Source organism: Hippichthys cyanospilos, chromosome 5, assembly GCF_059441005.1.
Source record: "Hippichthys cyanospilos isolate Australia breed blue-spotted pipefish chromosome 5, RoL_Hcya_1.0, whole genome shotgun sequence".
In the NCBI taxonomy this organism is placed as follows: Eukaryota; Metazoa; Chordata; class Actinopteri; order Syngnathiformes; family Syngnathidae; genus Hippichthys; species Hippichthys cyanospilos.
The window spans coordinates 20,000,947-20,017,478 of NC_142373.1; the positions used below are offsets into that span (position 1 = coordinate 20,000,947).

The 16,532-nt window shown below is 36.7% G+C and overlaps 1 protein-coding gene across 5 annotated transcripts in view; it reads right to left on the reverse strand.

The window, feature by feature from the left end:
• epha3 (eph receptor A3) overlaps positions 1-15,077 on the reverse strand; it is a 98,681-nt gene extending 83,604 nt beyond the window's left edge. For all 5 annotated transcript variants that reach the window (XM_088414377.1, XM_088414378.1, XM_088414375.1 and 2 more), the window contains exons 1-2: positions 14,939-15,077; positions 4,621-4,685 (exon numbers count right to left, since the gene is read on the reverse strand). In XM_088414377.1, the coding sequence (XP_088270503.1) occupies positions 4,621-4,685; positions 14,939-15,032 (159 nt within the window). In that variant the 5' untranslated portion in view covers positions 15,033-15,077. The remainder of the gene's footprint in view (positions 1-4,620; positions 4,686-14,938) is intronic.
• Between the last annotated feature and the right edge of the window lie 1,455 nt (positions 15,078-16,532).

Below are 16,532 nucleotides of genomic sequence, written 5' to 3' on the forward strand. Positions count from 1 at the left end.
AACACCAGTTTACTGAGGAGAAAAATGTTGAGAAAAATTTACTCTATAATACTTCAGTCGTCTGCATGTGCCTTTAAGAGGCGGGGCCTGGTTAGGTGGCCTATGAACTCAGCCTGCATGTATTGAGTGTCTGGGCATGAAAGTGCTCATTGTCTTTATGTGTTTTACAGTTCTCTTGGCATTTATTAGATGACTGAAAAGTGCATCAGCGACTGTGGTTTTCCTTTCCCACATCCGGTAAAAAGGCATTACAATGAGTAACTACAGTAAATATACTGTTAAAAATAATAAGCATGTGAAATAGTGTGGGTGTAAATGGTGAAACATATGGAGAATGGTTGTTTTCTTATGCTGTAAGATATGTGAGTAACACAATTCATTTAATGTTCATGTAATTTTCAAACATTAGTATATTCAATATTCTAAATTAAGGGGGTACCGGACATTGTCTTAGCTGTTAACGATTAATTAATTAAGCAAACCCTATGAGTTGTTAAAAAAGCCAAAGATTTTTCTTGTGCATTTTACACACAATGTAAGGCTTTTTTTTTTAACATAAGAGAAGTTTAAGAGAGCACAGCCATTGATTCACATCTTTTCAGTTCTATTTTATACTGTAGTTGCTCCATAAATTGACCTTTTGAACAGATACAAACATTTGCTTTACCAGTGGATTACCTGGTGGCTAGCCCAAAAATGCAGATAAACTGCACAGGACTATAAGCCGCAGGGCTCAAATCATGAGAAAAAAAATGGCGTCTTATAGTCCCAAAAATACAGTAATTGTGTCAATCTTAACTTCATTCATAAAAGTCACTGACATAAACTTGCTCAAGTCTACGCTCACGCAATATGCAAAGTTGTTAGCCGTTGGCGCGACGTAGCCGTGATAATAGACCAAAGTTTGTGGGGAGCCATTAATTCTATTTGCATGTCCAGAAAGCGTCTGGGGTGTTGGTTTGTTGCTGAAGAATGCTTTCAGAGCACTCAAGAATGTAATCTGTAACTCTCTTTAGTCTCGCGGACGGCTAAGCTCCCAGGACGCCGCTCAACCATCAGCCTGCCTCCCAAACAGATAAGAGCATATCTGGATCGCACACATTGGCATATAGTAACACACAGACAGACACTCATCATTTCAGCCCGTCCACACCGTCAGCATCCCGGGAGGCCCAAGTCTTTCATTCGCTTTGACCGGAGCGTGTTGTGTCTCGGCGGACCCGGGGCCGCCGCCTCTCGCTCAATGTGAAGGAGTGCGCGTGTGTGTCGGGGCTCGGTGCCACTTTATGAGAAATCATTTGTGCGCTGCGCTGTCCCAGGGCGGGCTGCTTATCGGAGCAAGTCGCCAGATGACGTGAGTAATTACAGATGATTCACCTTGAGGACTTCATCATCAGCGTTCTTTCCCTCACGGTCTGTCTCTCATCTGGCATTTCTCTTTGCTCTTTTCTGTCCCTCATATCGATCAGTCTGTCTCTTCTTTTTCTACCTCACATTCAGTAGAGACACTGCAGAATTAGTAAGCCCTGTCTATGTTACTTATTTTCTTACTTTATTTTGTAATACGTCTTTACTATTTAATGTGAGATTTGTTTCAAATTGGCATTGCGCCGAAAATAAATAAAACGCATTGAAATCAATTATGTTATGAATTATTGATGTGCCAAAGGCATTATTATAATCATCTCAATTATTTCACTTGTTGTTGTTTTTTTTTTTTTTTTTTGGGGGGGGGGGGGGTGTACATATACTGTGGTTTTTCCTTGACATGAGCAGTGGTTGTAACAAAAAACAAATCATCTTACAAGTGATTTCACTTAACAGGCTCAAAGTATCCAGGAAACATACAAAGAAAATGACCCACAGAGGGGGACTGGACGGAAAAACTTATCGGTCAACGCTGAGAGTGCCCTGAGATTTTAGATATCAAAAGAAAAACACGAGAGAAGACTTGAGCCATGTCGCCTACAGGGACCATAGTATAAGCCTGGAAAAAAAAATACCTTGCAGATGCCGCATAGACATCAGCACAAACATCAAGAAATACAGGTAATTCATTATTTGTGGCACCTCTGACCAACAACTAATGCAGTATATGAAGAAATAAATTGATATTTCAATTATTTAATAATGAATTAGTGAGAGACAGGTTTTACCATTTTTTTAAAAATCTTTTTTAAATTAACTTATCATGAAATTTGATTTTCACAAACATCTGCTTTTACTTGGAAAACTATCATAATTCAGTCTATAGTTTGACATATCACAATATATATTGTTTATATGGACATAAACAATAATGAACAAAAATGTTTATTTTGTATTTTGTGCATTGCATATTTGAGAAAATGCCCCGTTTTTGAATAAAACAATAAAAATTAAAACATGGTTTTGAAATGTGATTAATCAATCAACAAATTGATGATTAATCATCCCTTTCAGCCTCACATGTCACAATTTGATCGCAAAGATTTTTTTGTGGTATTGAATTGAAATTCATAGCCACATTATGACTGCATATTTTAAGCAGTACCTCATTTTGTTTGACACCTTTCATTTCTTCAACTTCTTCAACAGTTCGTCCCGTAAATTGCAACTGTTTTTTACTTTTCACAAAGTTTATATTTCAATATAAACTTCCTAATTAAAAAATGTTAGACGCTTTCATATAATGCCAGTTCCATATGTGATTGAGGAAAAACCTCTGGCAGCTCTTCTGAGCATATTGAGATTTATTTTAAGTCACAGCCAAAAAGTAACACTTAATCAAGAAAAAATAAGAAAATGCGCTCATATGTGTGTGTGCGTGTGTGTGCATATGCGAGTGCGGGGGCCAGCCCTGAAGCACAGTAGTCGAACCAGTTTGACAAATAAACTCTGAGCGAGAAACCACTGCAGAGACTTTGTAGTGGAAAAAGGCTGACAGATGAGCCTGCAGATTTTTTTTTTTTCACATCCAGAGAAAGTTGCGCATATTCATTCTAAAAAAACACACTCAAGTGTGAAATTCGCATAATGCAAGACTAAAATGTTCGTCGTGGTTTGAAAAAATAGTTTTCTGTGGACGCATTGTGATCGTTATGGTTTCGCACCCAGGCACAGCTCAATCACAACGTTTGAAGGATTACTTTTTGTTCCTCGTAATCCTAAAGACTCTGTCAACACCTCAACTAAATCAGGGGTTGGAAACATGCGGCTCCGGAGCCGTTTGCGGCCCTTTCAATCTCATGTTGCAGTTCTCAAAATAAGATAACACGTCACTAAACAATTCAGGCTGGAGCACTTGAAGAATTCTTAACACCAAATGAATCTCATATTAATGCCCCTGTTTTTGAACACGGATGGATTCAGGCGTTGGTTCGGTCTGTTTGCTTCTTATAGTAAAAATAACGTGGTAAAACCTTGATTAACAAAAGCTGCTGTAAGCACTCCTCTGCCAGCTTACACAAAACTGATTCCGTAATCTTCCATCCTTCCAATTGCAGATTACCATAATTATTGTAAAAATAAATTTGATCCTGTGAACCAGGTCAAAATAGCTTTTTGAATGTTAAAGGTTGCGAGTAAAATTGATCGCTTAGCTTAGTATTTTCTTAACAACACAAACAGCTTAATTTTATATTTGTCATTCATTTAACTGCACTTAATACAGCAATTAATAAGTGAGTCAAATGGAATACCTTTATCTCACTGAAGCACTCTTAATTGAATAAGCTGGAGATATCGTAACTTTGACATGATCCTCTCGGTTTTAGTAAAATTCCTGTGAGTGAACAAGGATGGACTCAAACGTTGGTTCAGCCTGCTTGCTTCTTATATTGAAAATAATGCCATAACAACCTCAGATAACATGAGCTGCTGTTAGCTGCAACAGGCACTGGCTGCTAACAGCCAAATGACATCCACCCTCTAGCTCGTCCCGTTACGGTAATGATTGTAAGTAAGAATACGGCTGATATAAAAACATACAGTATGTACATCAAAACTCATCTTGTGTGGCGGACGGATCAATCTTCCTCGAATGGTGTTAAATAAAAAAAATCAAATCTTATTTATATATTTATAAGACACACCCATACTTTTGACCTTCATTTTTGTAAAAGAAGTCCGTTATATTTGGGGGATTGGAATTAACACTTGAGTTATAGTGTTTTCATAAAACAGGGGCAAAATATCAGGTCAATTTTGAACGCATATCGTGCCAGAAAGAGGTTAATCTTACTGAAAATTCCAGCAAGGATGCTTTTGTCTAAACAAGCCAAAATCCCTTAATACCATAATCTTTCTTTTAACGCGCACACACACACAAATACAGTAAACAGCAATACAAACATTTTCCCTTAAGCATCTCCACCATATGGCGAGTGCTGAATGTTTAACCTTTAACCTAAGCGATGGAGAATGGGCCATAATGTCTCAAGAAAAGTGGGTTAAGCTACACTTGGCTTATTTGTCCGACATTATAAAGCGAGAGAAGGGAGCCTGCGGACATTGAGAAAACAATCATTTCCCGAGCGCCGGCAAAACTTTTGTGAAACGGCCTAACGGTCAAACTAACAGTAGCTCCTCAATGTCAGTACGATCCCGTGTCAAAGTGAAGTGGAGACAGAGGATACTCACCCCATGTGACGGGTAGGAAATCCATCCTAACTCTCCTTGGCTTGCTTTGGAATCTAACAGGTTGACTGTCGGCGGGGAAGAGAGAAAACAAAGAACATATGAGTGTCTCGTCCTTGTTAGCCCCAATTAGCCCTTATCTAATCCCGCAGGAGAGATCCCCGACCTCCAGCGCTCCAGCGCCGATCATGCCACTGTTTACTCAGCTGCCACACAATACACATAGTTTGCGCTTGGCAACGGTCAAGGCGGAGTGTCACGCAAGCGGACGGGGGCAAGTTGCTAGGCGCAGATATCAGAAAAGAAAACCAGCCAATGAAATAAATAAAAGGTCACTTTTTCCCTGACGTGAGCTTTTCAAGCGGTTGACCTGCATGGTCCATCCCGGACAATGTTCGCACATTCTCAGAGGAACAGTAGCAACGTCTACTTGCTCTACAATTGCTTGTTTTGGAACTTTAATCATATATGGATTTCACAAATGCAAATGAAACAAAAGGGCTTAACAAAACAACAACTGAATGTATTTACAACCTATAAAATAAATAACATAAAATTAAGAAAATAACATCATAAATGAATAAAATCATAATAAACTAAAATAAAAAAGATCAAATGAATCAAAAATAAAAGTAAAAAGTAGACAAATAAACAGTAATAAATACAAATATAAAATGTATACACACAATTAAAAGACAACTTACAAAAATACTCAGAATGTATAAAACAATCTGACCACTAAGTCAACAACAATAAGTTAAAAAAATAAACCAATACTTTACATGAAATACAGATATTGCTGACAAAATATTTAAAAAAAATAACAATTTACCCCACACATTTTACAAATAACAATAACTAGCAGTTTACAAAAACAATTTGCACTTGGATTTACTATTCACAAAAACAACTTACAACTCAGTTAAAAAAGACTAATAATTTACAGTACCAAACATCTAGCAATTTACAAAAAATGATTTTGCAAAAATATGACAATCATTTAAAAACTAAAAAACTAAAAAACAAAAAAGTATCTATTTTCAAAAAATAACGAAGCAGTCAAATAAAACGTTATTTATATATGGATTTAACAAGTGCGGATGTAAAAGAAAAACTTTACAAAACAGCTACTAGATGTAGTGACAATTTATGAAAAAAACAACACTATTAAAAAATTATAAAAATGTAAAAAACAACAGACAAATGTAAAATGTGGAAAGAAAAAATAGTAATGGAAATGTAAAATGTAAAAAAACTACAAAATATTATATGAACAGAAACTATTTCCAACAAATAACCAAGTCACTTAAAAACAATAACTCACAAAAACTATCAATTTCCAAAATATGTTTTGCAAAAAATCATAATAGTAATAGAAAAAATGATATTAACACAATTTACAATAAAACAACAAGAAAAAATAAGAAAAATCTGAGTTCAATTCAGACATCTGCTAGCATCGGAAATGATATAAAGACAATCACTTCATGTTGAGATAAAAAAAAAATAAACGGTGCTTTAAAAACATGACTGTGGTGTCATTAAAAAAACCTACAACAAATAAAAAATATTAAAAACAACTCTAAGAAACTACTATAATGCATGCATTCAGTATTTTATCGCATAATGTCCTTTATTTAAAAAAAGGCAAGACTATTTCCACAAAAAAAAAAAATCACTGAATTATTAATATTGTTTAATATAAAGACATTTTCCCGAGATTTCACCGATTCTTCTTTTTCCCAGATGGACACTCCACTTGACAAAACACATGCGAGAAAACTATTGTGGTTTGACTTCCAGAAGTTCGCTTCTTATTATTCATCCCAGGTCGACGGTGAGATGTGACGAGCACTTTCTTGGCTGCAAAACACTCGGCCCTGTCAGCACTATTGGCAAAGTGGGGGGGATTCAAACTTGACTGCCGACCAATTTTCATTTGCTGTGATTATGGAGCGAGCATTTTATTTCTAATTTGTATTTACACAAATGGAAAAATGTTCAAGTGAGCCAAGGAAAGAAATTTGCATTGACTCAGTGTTTTCTCAAGTTTCTCAGACATGATTTGAATAAAGGAGACGATCTGATTTAAATGCTGTTTCGGGGCTTCGCTTTTCATAATGGCGACCCCAAAAACCTGACACGAGTTCTATACACAAGCTGTCAAAGTAGTATGCAATGTCATTTTCATCTCAATATTGCTGAGATGCACGGAAAAAGCCGTGCAAAGCAGTCAGATACCCGCAAAAAACTATTTACTCGTACCTTCATTCTTTTACAATTGCTTGCATTTAGAAATGTTCGATACCACTTTTATTCAAAAGGATACCAGTGCAAGCCCTCGGCTCTTGAACAGTCACCCATAACAAAATACCAAAACCAACGGTACTTGATATACAAAATGTACCTCAAAAAACAATGACAGATCATTTCAAAGCACGGGTGTCAAACTTAAGGCCCGGGTGCCAGATCCGGCCCCCCACATCATTTTATGCGGCCCGCAAAATGCTGATTTGACTTCAGGTTTCTGGCTAAAATACCACTCTTACAAGTTGTCTTCAACTTTTAAAAAATTTTCTGGGGAAAAAAAAAAAAAACAACACACTTTTTTATTTTGTTATTCCCAATATCTGTGTTGAACAGTTTTGGTCACCCTCTAATTTCAAAACGAGGTAAGTGTATGACAAAAACACTTCAAATTTATTTGACTTCAGAGTCATACTGGCCCTGTGACGGAAACTTTCTTGTTCATTATACACGACAAATTAAAATTTTGGAATTGAGTTCAGCAAGGGTCATAGAAATGTACATGATTTGCTTTCACGGGCCACATAAAATGATGTGGCGGACCAGATTTGGTCCCTTGGCCTTGAGTTTGACACCCGTGACCTACATAGTACAATGTAGCATTTTGCTCAACATTTCTGAAAATTAATGGCAATCGTCTATTCTTTGAATTTGTCAAATTTAATTTGTGATGGTAAAACTGTTCCATAACTGCTGCCATTTTGATTAGCGATACCTCGGCCATCCCAAATGAGGTCATTCAGTTTCATTTTGATGACAGGAAAACAAGTTGCACGGCTACTGTGCAGGATTCCCATCGGACCCCTCTCCTCTTGCAAATACAATAAAAATATCAATAACAGCATGATAAAGGAAATCATGCTCGTAAAATGACAAAAAAAACAATATTTTGCTTCTATTTCGCTTCTTTTGTCAAAACACAAAAGCGAATGGAAAATGTCACTTGAAATGAGAATTTAATTGATACCGGGCTTCTTCCTATGAGTATAGTTAAACCATAATTACCCAACTGAAACCCTTTTGAAAATATGACAAAATAGGGCACTTTTTGCTCCAAGATACGTCTGTTAAAATACGCTGTTGCCAAGCTCGATTGTTTTGCGGTGGTGTCTTGTTGTGGGTTTTTGCCCGTATTCATGGAGCTGAAATTGGGGCAAATTACACTCAAATTGTCCACTTTCAACATAAAAGTGATTTTGTTAGCATACAGTTTCCTATTACGTGAGAGTGATAAGATCTCATCTTGTTTCTCTGTTCACATTTTCATGAATATGTATCAAAACATGAATACGAATATGAAAGTGGCGCCAGATGTAGACAATACAAAACTTGTGGATGATACTCAGGATTTTTTTTTTTTTTTTTGCCGAAGACTGTGCACTTTTGTCATATTCAACGTCAAACGAGATTAACTCTCAAGCAGCAATATCCAAGGCAACTCTCCACGCTGGAGAAAAACTCAATTTATCTCATAGCGTACAAAACTGTATTTGAGGTCAGTTGATGGCAGTGGTATACAATCTATGGCCCTGGGGCCATTTGTGGCCCACAATCCAGTCTTCAGTGGTCCGTGTCATATTAAAAAAAAAAAAAAAACATTTACTACTAAAGTCATTACTGTAGTTCCCCCAAATTAAGAAAAAGCTGTGTATAGGACGCCCCTTTAAATTTAGGGTCAAATTCTGGTATTTTCTATGTTAATGTGTATAGGACACACCAAGAGTATATGACAATGTAAACAGCAAAACAGAATATATTTCAACTTTATAAATTCTTTATATTTTCTTGTGTTCATATTTGTAAATTATATATCTGTTGCGCGTTAGGTGTATTTTCCACATTACGAGTGGTCGGTGAACGCCTCACCAGTGTAACGTTAAATGCACTCCAAGCAGCTGTTTTTCCTTTCCCTGGCGATGCGGCTCACTTTCTTTTTCCATAAATACCCGAAGTTGTGTATCGTCTGTGTTCCAACAAAGTTATGATTGTGTGTACATCCCAAAAGACCACAATTGATGAACAAGTCCAATAGAATACCTTTCAGGGATCTCTAACCAGGACACTCTTATTTGAAACCACTGGAGAAATCCAAACTTTTATATGATCTTTTCCGTTTCCTGTGTGTGAACAAGGATGGGTTAGGATGAAGGATGGTTCAGTCTGCTTGCTTCTTAAATTGAAAATAATGCCGTAACAACCTCAGCGAACACAAGCTGCTGTTAGCTGCAACAGGCACTGTTGTTAGCTCATCCCGTTATGGTAATTATTGTAATTATGGGAATCTGTCCATCAAAACGTGGCTTATGTGGTTGACCAATCAATCTTCCCCAAATGATGTCGAATAATAAAAATTTTAGTCTTTAAATTACCGTTTATAGGATACACCCATAGTGGAATCTTGGACGTTGGTTCAGTCTTCTCGCCTCTTTTATTGAAAATAGTGCTGTAACTACCTCAGCGAATACAAGCTGCTGAATTCCGCCCTCTAGCTCATACTGTTACGATAATTATGATAAGTAAGAATACGGCCGGTATAAAATGCACTGCATCTGCATGTGGATCTGTGTGTCAAAACTCAGCTCATGTGGCTGACGGGTCAATCTTCCTTGAATGGTGTCTAATTAAAAAAAAAAAAAAATCAAACAACACTTTTGGCCTTCATTTTTGGTTAAAAAAAAATGTGTCTTATATTTGGTGAATGACTGTAATTTGTAAGTACACTCCTTACATTTCTTTTCAAATTTGTGAATGTATTGCATGAATGATTACCAAGTAACCCTAAAAATGGAGTGTTCATCACAGATTTCTTCTGTCTTGAATCAGAGTGTAAAGATGAGTTTCAGCTGCTAGGGCAGCTATTTTGTGTTTCATTACACCGTCTCTGATCCCCCCCCAAAAATCTTATAAAAGCCCAAACTAGTTGCCTTGTACAAATCTGTTCTAATAGTAATGTTTAAAAAAAAAACCCACACAAATACAGAGTATAAACAACACGAAAACTGACTGATTTTGGTGCACTTGGTATGTTAAAATATACAAATGGCTTTCACATTCATGAAATTTTCTTCACATGGCCCTCGCAGGAAAATTGAGAACATTCCTGGTTTAGGGTTAGGTTAGATTAACCTAACGCTATACATCTGCACAAAAGTGGATTTGGATCCACCCGAACTCTAGCCGCCATTGGCCAATCAGCCAGTTGAGTGGCAGAAGACGCATTGCTATTAGAGACTAATGAAGCTATCTGTTCATGTCAGATAATAGCAGCTCAGCATCCAGGGCCATTGCTTCCAATTTACATTTCTCAATGAGGCGAGCCCACCACTCAAATTGAGCCAAGCGGGGGGGAATTTGAGAGCAGAAAATTAAACAGCTCTTATATTCTGCGCAGGGCAGAAAAAAAAAAAAAAAAAAAAAAAAACATCCAGCAGCACTCGGCGAAGAATTCAGCACCAATACTCACACACATATAAACACTCAAGTGGAGCACAGTTCCAGAAAAATACACACATCACACCAAAGTCCTCATCAAAGTACACCCACTTGGAAATATGTCGGCTGTGTTTCGGCCTTTAAACATACAAAAAAGGCTAAAAAGGCATAAAGCAAGACCTCGTCGTGCACACCGGCAGACTCCTCCATCTGTACACACACTTAGCATGCTAGCATCACGAAGCTAGCGCTTACTCGTGTGAGGGAGTGCCTCGAAACAGGAAACGCTTGTGTTTTTAGAAAACTGAGTCAAACGGTTTTTCAAATGTGGCATAGGTCAAAACAGGTAAATCGATATGTAGAACATATAGCTTGACAGTGATTAGAAAATGACCCTGCGTAGAGGTCAAACTGCTAAGGGCAATCAAGTTTTCTTTCTTTCTTTCTCTTTCTTTCTTTCTTTCTTTCTTTCTTTCTTTCTTTCTTTCTTTCTTTCTTTCTTTCTCTCATTCTTAACTAATAAGTGTTAAAAACGTTTTTTTGTTCTTTCTTTTCCCAATAAAACATTTTTAAAATATGAACTGTTGAAGAGCTGCAATTATTATTGAATTAATCTACCACTCTTTGATTATCAAATTAGTTGGTAACCATTTTTGATCATTGACAAGTGTTTTAAAAGCTACTTTGTGTTAAAATTGTCCAAATCTTCAAATTTCCAGCCTCTCACCTGTACAAACGCAATTTGTATCTCCCCCTTGGAAGCCAACTCATTATTTTTGTTTTGAAACAAAATAAGACATTGGCACATATTTACTTTTATTTCAGAAAAAAGTATAAGGTTTATGACCTTTTTATTTCTTTAAATGTATTTATGTTACTGCACTGTCAATTTGGTGAAGAGAGAGCTATTTATCAATAATTAGACAGAAAGAAACTATAACTTATTTTTTATTTGACCCAGCGGAAGAATCAGCAGGTTATTATTTTTTTGTTTTCTATAATCATGACTTGCATTCCTACAGTGTTGTGTGTGTGCATTGCAATGTTAATGCTCTTAACATTTTTGGTGGGCATGGAATTGCTCCTCATTACAATTAAAATTCAATATGAGCTCAAATTAAACACAAATATATACATGGTTTTTTTTTTATTAATTACCTAAATTATTTTACGGCCAAGGACCCCAGAGGGTCTGCGGACCCCAATTTGAGAACCACTGGAAAAATGAAGAACTATATGATTATCAGATAATTGATAAGCATTTTTGATCACCAATTATTTGTTTTCAAAGCTACTTTCATGTTAAAATTGTGAGAATTGAAGCCTTTCATCAGTTAAAACTTGATTTCTACAGTCCCCCAAGTAAGCAGACTTATTATTTTTCATTTGAATCGAAATAAAACACTAGCAGATATTTAATTCAGGAAAAAAAATATGACATTCATGACCTTTTTATAATGTTACAAACCAAGCCAGTAGCTGAAAATGTATTTACGTTACTGCCATTCAACTTGAAAAAAAGTGCTGTTTTTCAATAAGGAGACGGAAATTAGAACTTTAAACAACAGTGAGTTGCATTCCTTCACTCCTGAGTGTGTACATTGCAATGTTCTATGCATTTTTGATGGGCCAATCATAACATATATAGCACCAAAGAGAATAGAGCCCGTAATACAGTAATCATAGAATAGAATAGAATAGAATAGAATAGAATAGAATAGAATAGAATAGAATAGAATAGAATAGAATAGAATAGAATGGCCAGATGTTCCTATATAAGTGAGAGTAAGTCAAAGGGCTTTGCGTTGCCGTGTCCTGCACGCGAAGGTTGGCATGCAGGCTGCAGTGCAGGCAAAGTGAGGCGACTTGCGTCTGTGTTAAAGGATGAAGTGTTCACCTCCCATTATGAATAATTCAAGTGCACAGTCGCTCTGTCTGATGTTGCTGCTGCGTGCCCAACCCCTCTGGCCCCATTCTTTTTTCTTTCGCTTTTCTTTGATAGTCACACGCCCTTTACTTGTCTTGCACGTATAAGTTGACAATAATAACAATAAATATATAAATGCAGGCAGCACGCGAACTACACACAAGTGGTCAGAACCTATCAGGAATGCAAGTCTAACACTGTTTCTCGTCAGCGTCACCCCAGCTCGCTGATTGGTTGTCGCGCGTGACACGAGGTTACGTGTTTGCAGGGGGGGAATTATATTTTTGATGGTGTCTGTTTTAGCTCGTTTTCAGCATCACCCCCGAAAAAAGGTACAATCACCCGTTGAACTTTCCATCGAGGCGCCCCCGCAAGGCTCCCGGGGCAAAAGCTCCCCATCAACTGCCTAAAAATATCTAGTCGGAGGCCTCGCGACGCCCAGCAACTCCAGCCAAATTCACACCGATACACACACAACTCAATGATCAAAAAGTCGCGTCTGCTTCGTGTCAAGGCAAAATTTCTTCCAAATGTATCCTCAATTCGAAAGAAATTTTATTCAGAAAAAAAATAAGAACTACATTTTGAAGTCGGTTTTTAAAAATTTGGATAGCATGAGAAAAATACGATTTTTAAACTTTACAATTGATTATAATTATAGTTCATACATGTGTTTAATGCATGTGAGGATGGTCATAATAAATGGACATATGACCTCATTTAAATACTTTTTCTTTAACATTCGAGGTAAATTGCAACTTCTTTATCATTCCTCATCATGATATTATCATTTCATTACCAGAGGAAAAAAAAACGGAAATTCCGTCGCAATTTTTAAAAGTCAACGCGAACTTTTTTCTCAAGTTTAAAATAGACACACTTTTTATTGGGTTCAAGACAAAGTTGTAATTTTGACATATTTTTCTCGTCGACCTGATTTGCTTTTTCATTTCAAATAATACACTCACTCGCAAAGACACTGAACATACACACGACCAAGATCTCACTCTTAAAAAGAACATGATTTTAAAATGTGTTTGAGGTGACTCGTTCATCTTGATCTTACAGCAAAAACTATATACTATATAAAACATAATTATAAGAGTTGCCATATAGCCTAGGCTATTTTCAAATTATTTTAATTATTTATTTATTGTATTTTTTTAACCATAGGAAGGATCACATCGGTCAGAAGTTTTAAAACTAAACAAAACTCATCCAGGCTACAAATGCCGAAGGTTAAAAGTTTTATAAAGTTTATTTACGCCTCCAGAAAAGTTATCTATATTTTTAATGTTAAATAACTTTTTAATTTTACATGCTTGAATGCATAAATGTTAAAAAGTAACATGTTGCGAGGTGACAGGACTTGCCTTTATCTCCCACTCCAAACTCGACACACTTTGTCTAAACCACTTTTTTGTTTATTTATTCATTTATTTTCCAAGTGAATATAACTTTTTTTTTAAGTTCAAGCAAGCCAGTTCGCTCCCTGCTCCAAAATGTTACATGTCTATTTTTTAAGACATGTTTTGCCGTGTTTGGAAGCTTAATTCAGACATGAACTTATCTCCGACAAGAAATATAAGCAAACAGTGATTTATAAATGCATTTCTGAAAAAAAAGTATAACCAAACAGGCATGAAGTGACATTAGGGATGCTAAAAGTCAATTTATTTTGTGTGATCGGTAATTATGGAAGCTACAATCGTCAATACGACACGAAACGCGTTAATTTATGCACTTGGACCCTCGCAACTCATTCATCCTGCGCGCACACATGTTTGTTGTTATAATCTGTCTCCAGAAGCAAACAATATCCTGCGTTAACTCCGAAGCAAAGCAACTTTTTAAAGTTGGCGTATAGAGAGCGCGGGGGGGGGGGGGGGGGGGGGGGGGTATGTGCGACTTTCACTTGTTCGCACGGGCGATTTCTACTGTTTAAACAGGTGACTCTCATACGGACCACGCTTCTTCTTCTGTCGCATTTCGCAAAGCTCCCACGCGTGCATAAGGCGGAATAGTGACAAAGATCCGGCAAAAATAGAAGTGACTCATTTCTACTTCATATGCTGTTATTTGCGTGTCCGTGTTATGTTATAAAGCATTACTCGCTTCATTACAAAACCACCCAGCAGAATAGGGCTCTTTCCGCGAAGCGTGTCAACATTTAAATCACATATATGCGCGCATTTACGCACGTGCTGTAAATTGTTTATTGCTTGAAAAAAAATGAGCGACTGGAATCCGGATTTACGTGGCTCATCGAACGGAACAGATCCGCGACCCTTGTAGTTTCTTTTGGGCTGTTTTTCCTCCACCCCGCAATAACCCTGCGATTTCTTGGCGACATGTCTGGTCGACAATCCGGACATTCTCCCCCATTCAAGCGCTTAATCCTTATTGGAGCGATAATCCGAAATTGCCCGAACTCTGTCTGGCGTGTTTTTGTCTATTGTCATGTCTCGGGGTGAACAACGTCCATAGAATTTCTACCATCACTGCATGACACATCGATGCATCATCTCTTCTGTTTGTGTTTGTTTTTATCCGATTTTCAAACGTTTTGGACAAATAGGACATGGGCGCAAAAGCACCGGCCAATGAAGTCAAGCACATGGACATAGAAAAAAAAAGAAGGCAGACTTGACTTACCTTCATTTGGAGGGTAGACGATGGTGAAAGCTGGAAGCGCGAGAGACAGTAAAAGAGTCAAAATGAAAAAGTGTGATCGCGAATTGCAATCCATGGCGGCGCATCAGAGGTGCATAACTCCATGAAGCCACTGACTGCTCTGAGAGCTTCTACTATGCGCGCGGCTCTCTCCCAACTCGACAAGCTAGTGTAGGCGCTTTTCCGCTGGGTCCTACAGAGTCAATACTAAAAGGGGAGTCAGAGAGACAGAGAGCATGCACACTTGGGACAGCTGTGATCAGAGGTCTCCAACCTCGATCAAAAATATGCAAATGTCACAAATTGAGGGTGATGTTCGGTTAAAAACACATGCGTGAAACAACTCTGCGATGAATACAGTTGTTGGCCTGTTCTAGTAAACGACTATTTATGATTGTTTCTGTAAATAGAGAGTTTAGACAACTGATGGTTCACTTCCGTCGTAGGAAAAACAATTGAAGTTACTTTACTTTACTTAAATTGTTGTTTAAAACAGGAGTTCTCAAACTTTTTGGAGTCATGGACCCCTTTTAGAAAGTTCATTTGTGCCCTTTTTATCCAGTAACATATTCAATTTGACAACATTATTACTTAGAAAATACGTAGCTTTATAAATATTATAACCCTTACAAAATACTGTAAAGATAAATTGCTAAATGGCAGCACAAACTCAAAATCAACACTCATTTTATATATATATATATATATATATATATATATATATATATATATATATATATATATATATATATATATATATATATATATATATATATATATACTTACACACACAATTATTTATATCAAATTTTCACACAACAAGCTTTTATAAAAGATACTTTTATACAAGACTATATGTTTAAAATTCTTTTTGAGCTAACCCTTTTTGTCATCTATTTCACAGTTGACACATTGAACAGATACAGAGATTTGTTCTACCTGTGGATGGTCTTCTGGTGGCTAGCAAAACCACAACAACAACAACAACAAAAACTGCAGATGAACTGAGCTGGACTATGAACCGCAGGGCTCATATCATCAGAAAAAGGTGTGGCTTATTGTCTGAAAATACTGTATTTTTTTTAATCTTAATAATAATAGAAGTGTTTTTTTTTTTTTTTTTTTACTGAAACCTGTTCCATACATATATACTGATCAACAGGTTGATCGACGCATTGAGCAACCCCATCCTGGTATGGCACATAGGAGGCGAAGAACAAAAGAGTCAGTCTTCTTGTCTTACTACATGAAACATCCTATATGTTACATGTTTCTTTTTGGGGTTCAAAGTTACAAACTTAAGCTTGATTGGGTTGAACGTGTGGAACATAAGCATTGGTCTTGAAATGATTGATTTGGACTTCAAGCAATAAACAGCATAATCAAGATGAAGAAAAACCCTGTACATTTTCGATTTTGCGGTTTTCTACGATTTTTTCTTAATTCTTCCTTTGGTGTAAGAACATTTCCTGTGTTTAAAAACGACACTTTACTGCAAGACCTTTGGGATTTGCAGAGTCGTTTTCATAATAAGTGACAGAAAGTGATATTTAAACATATCTATGACTATAAAGTA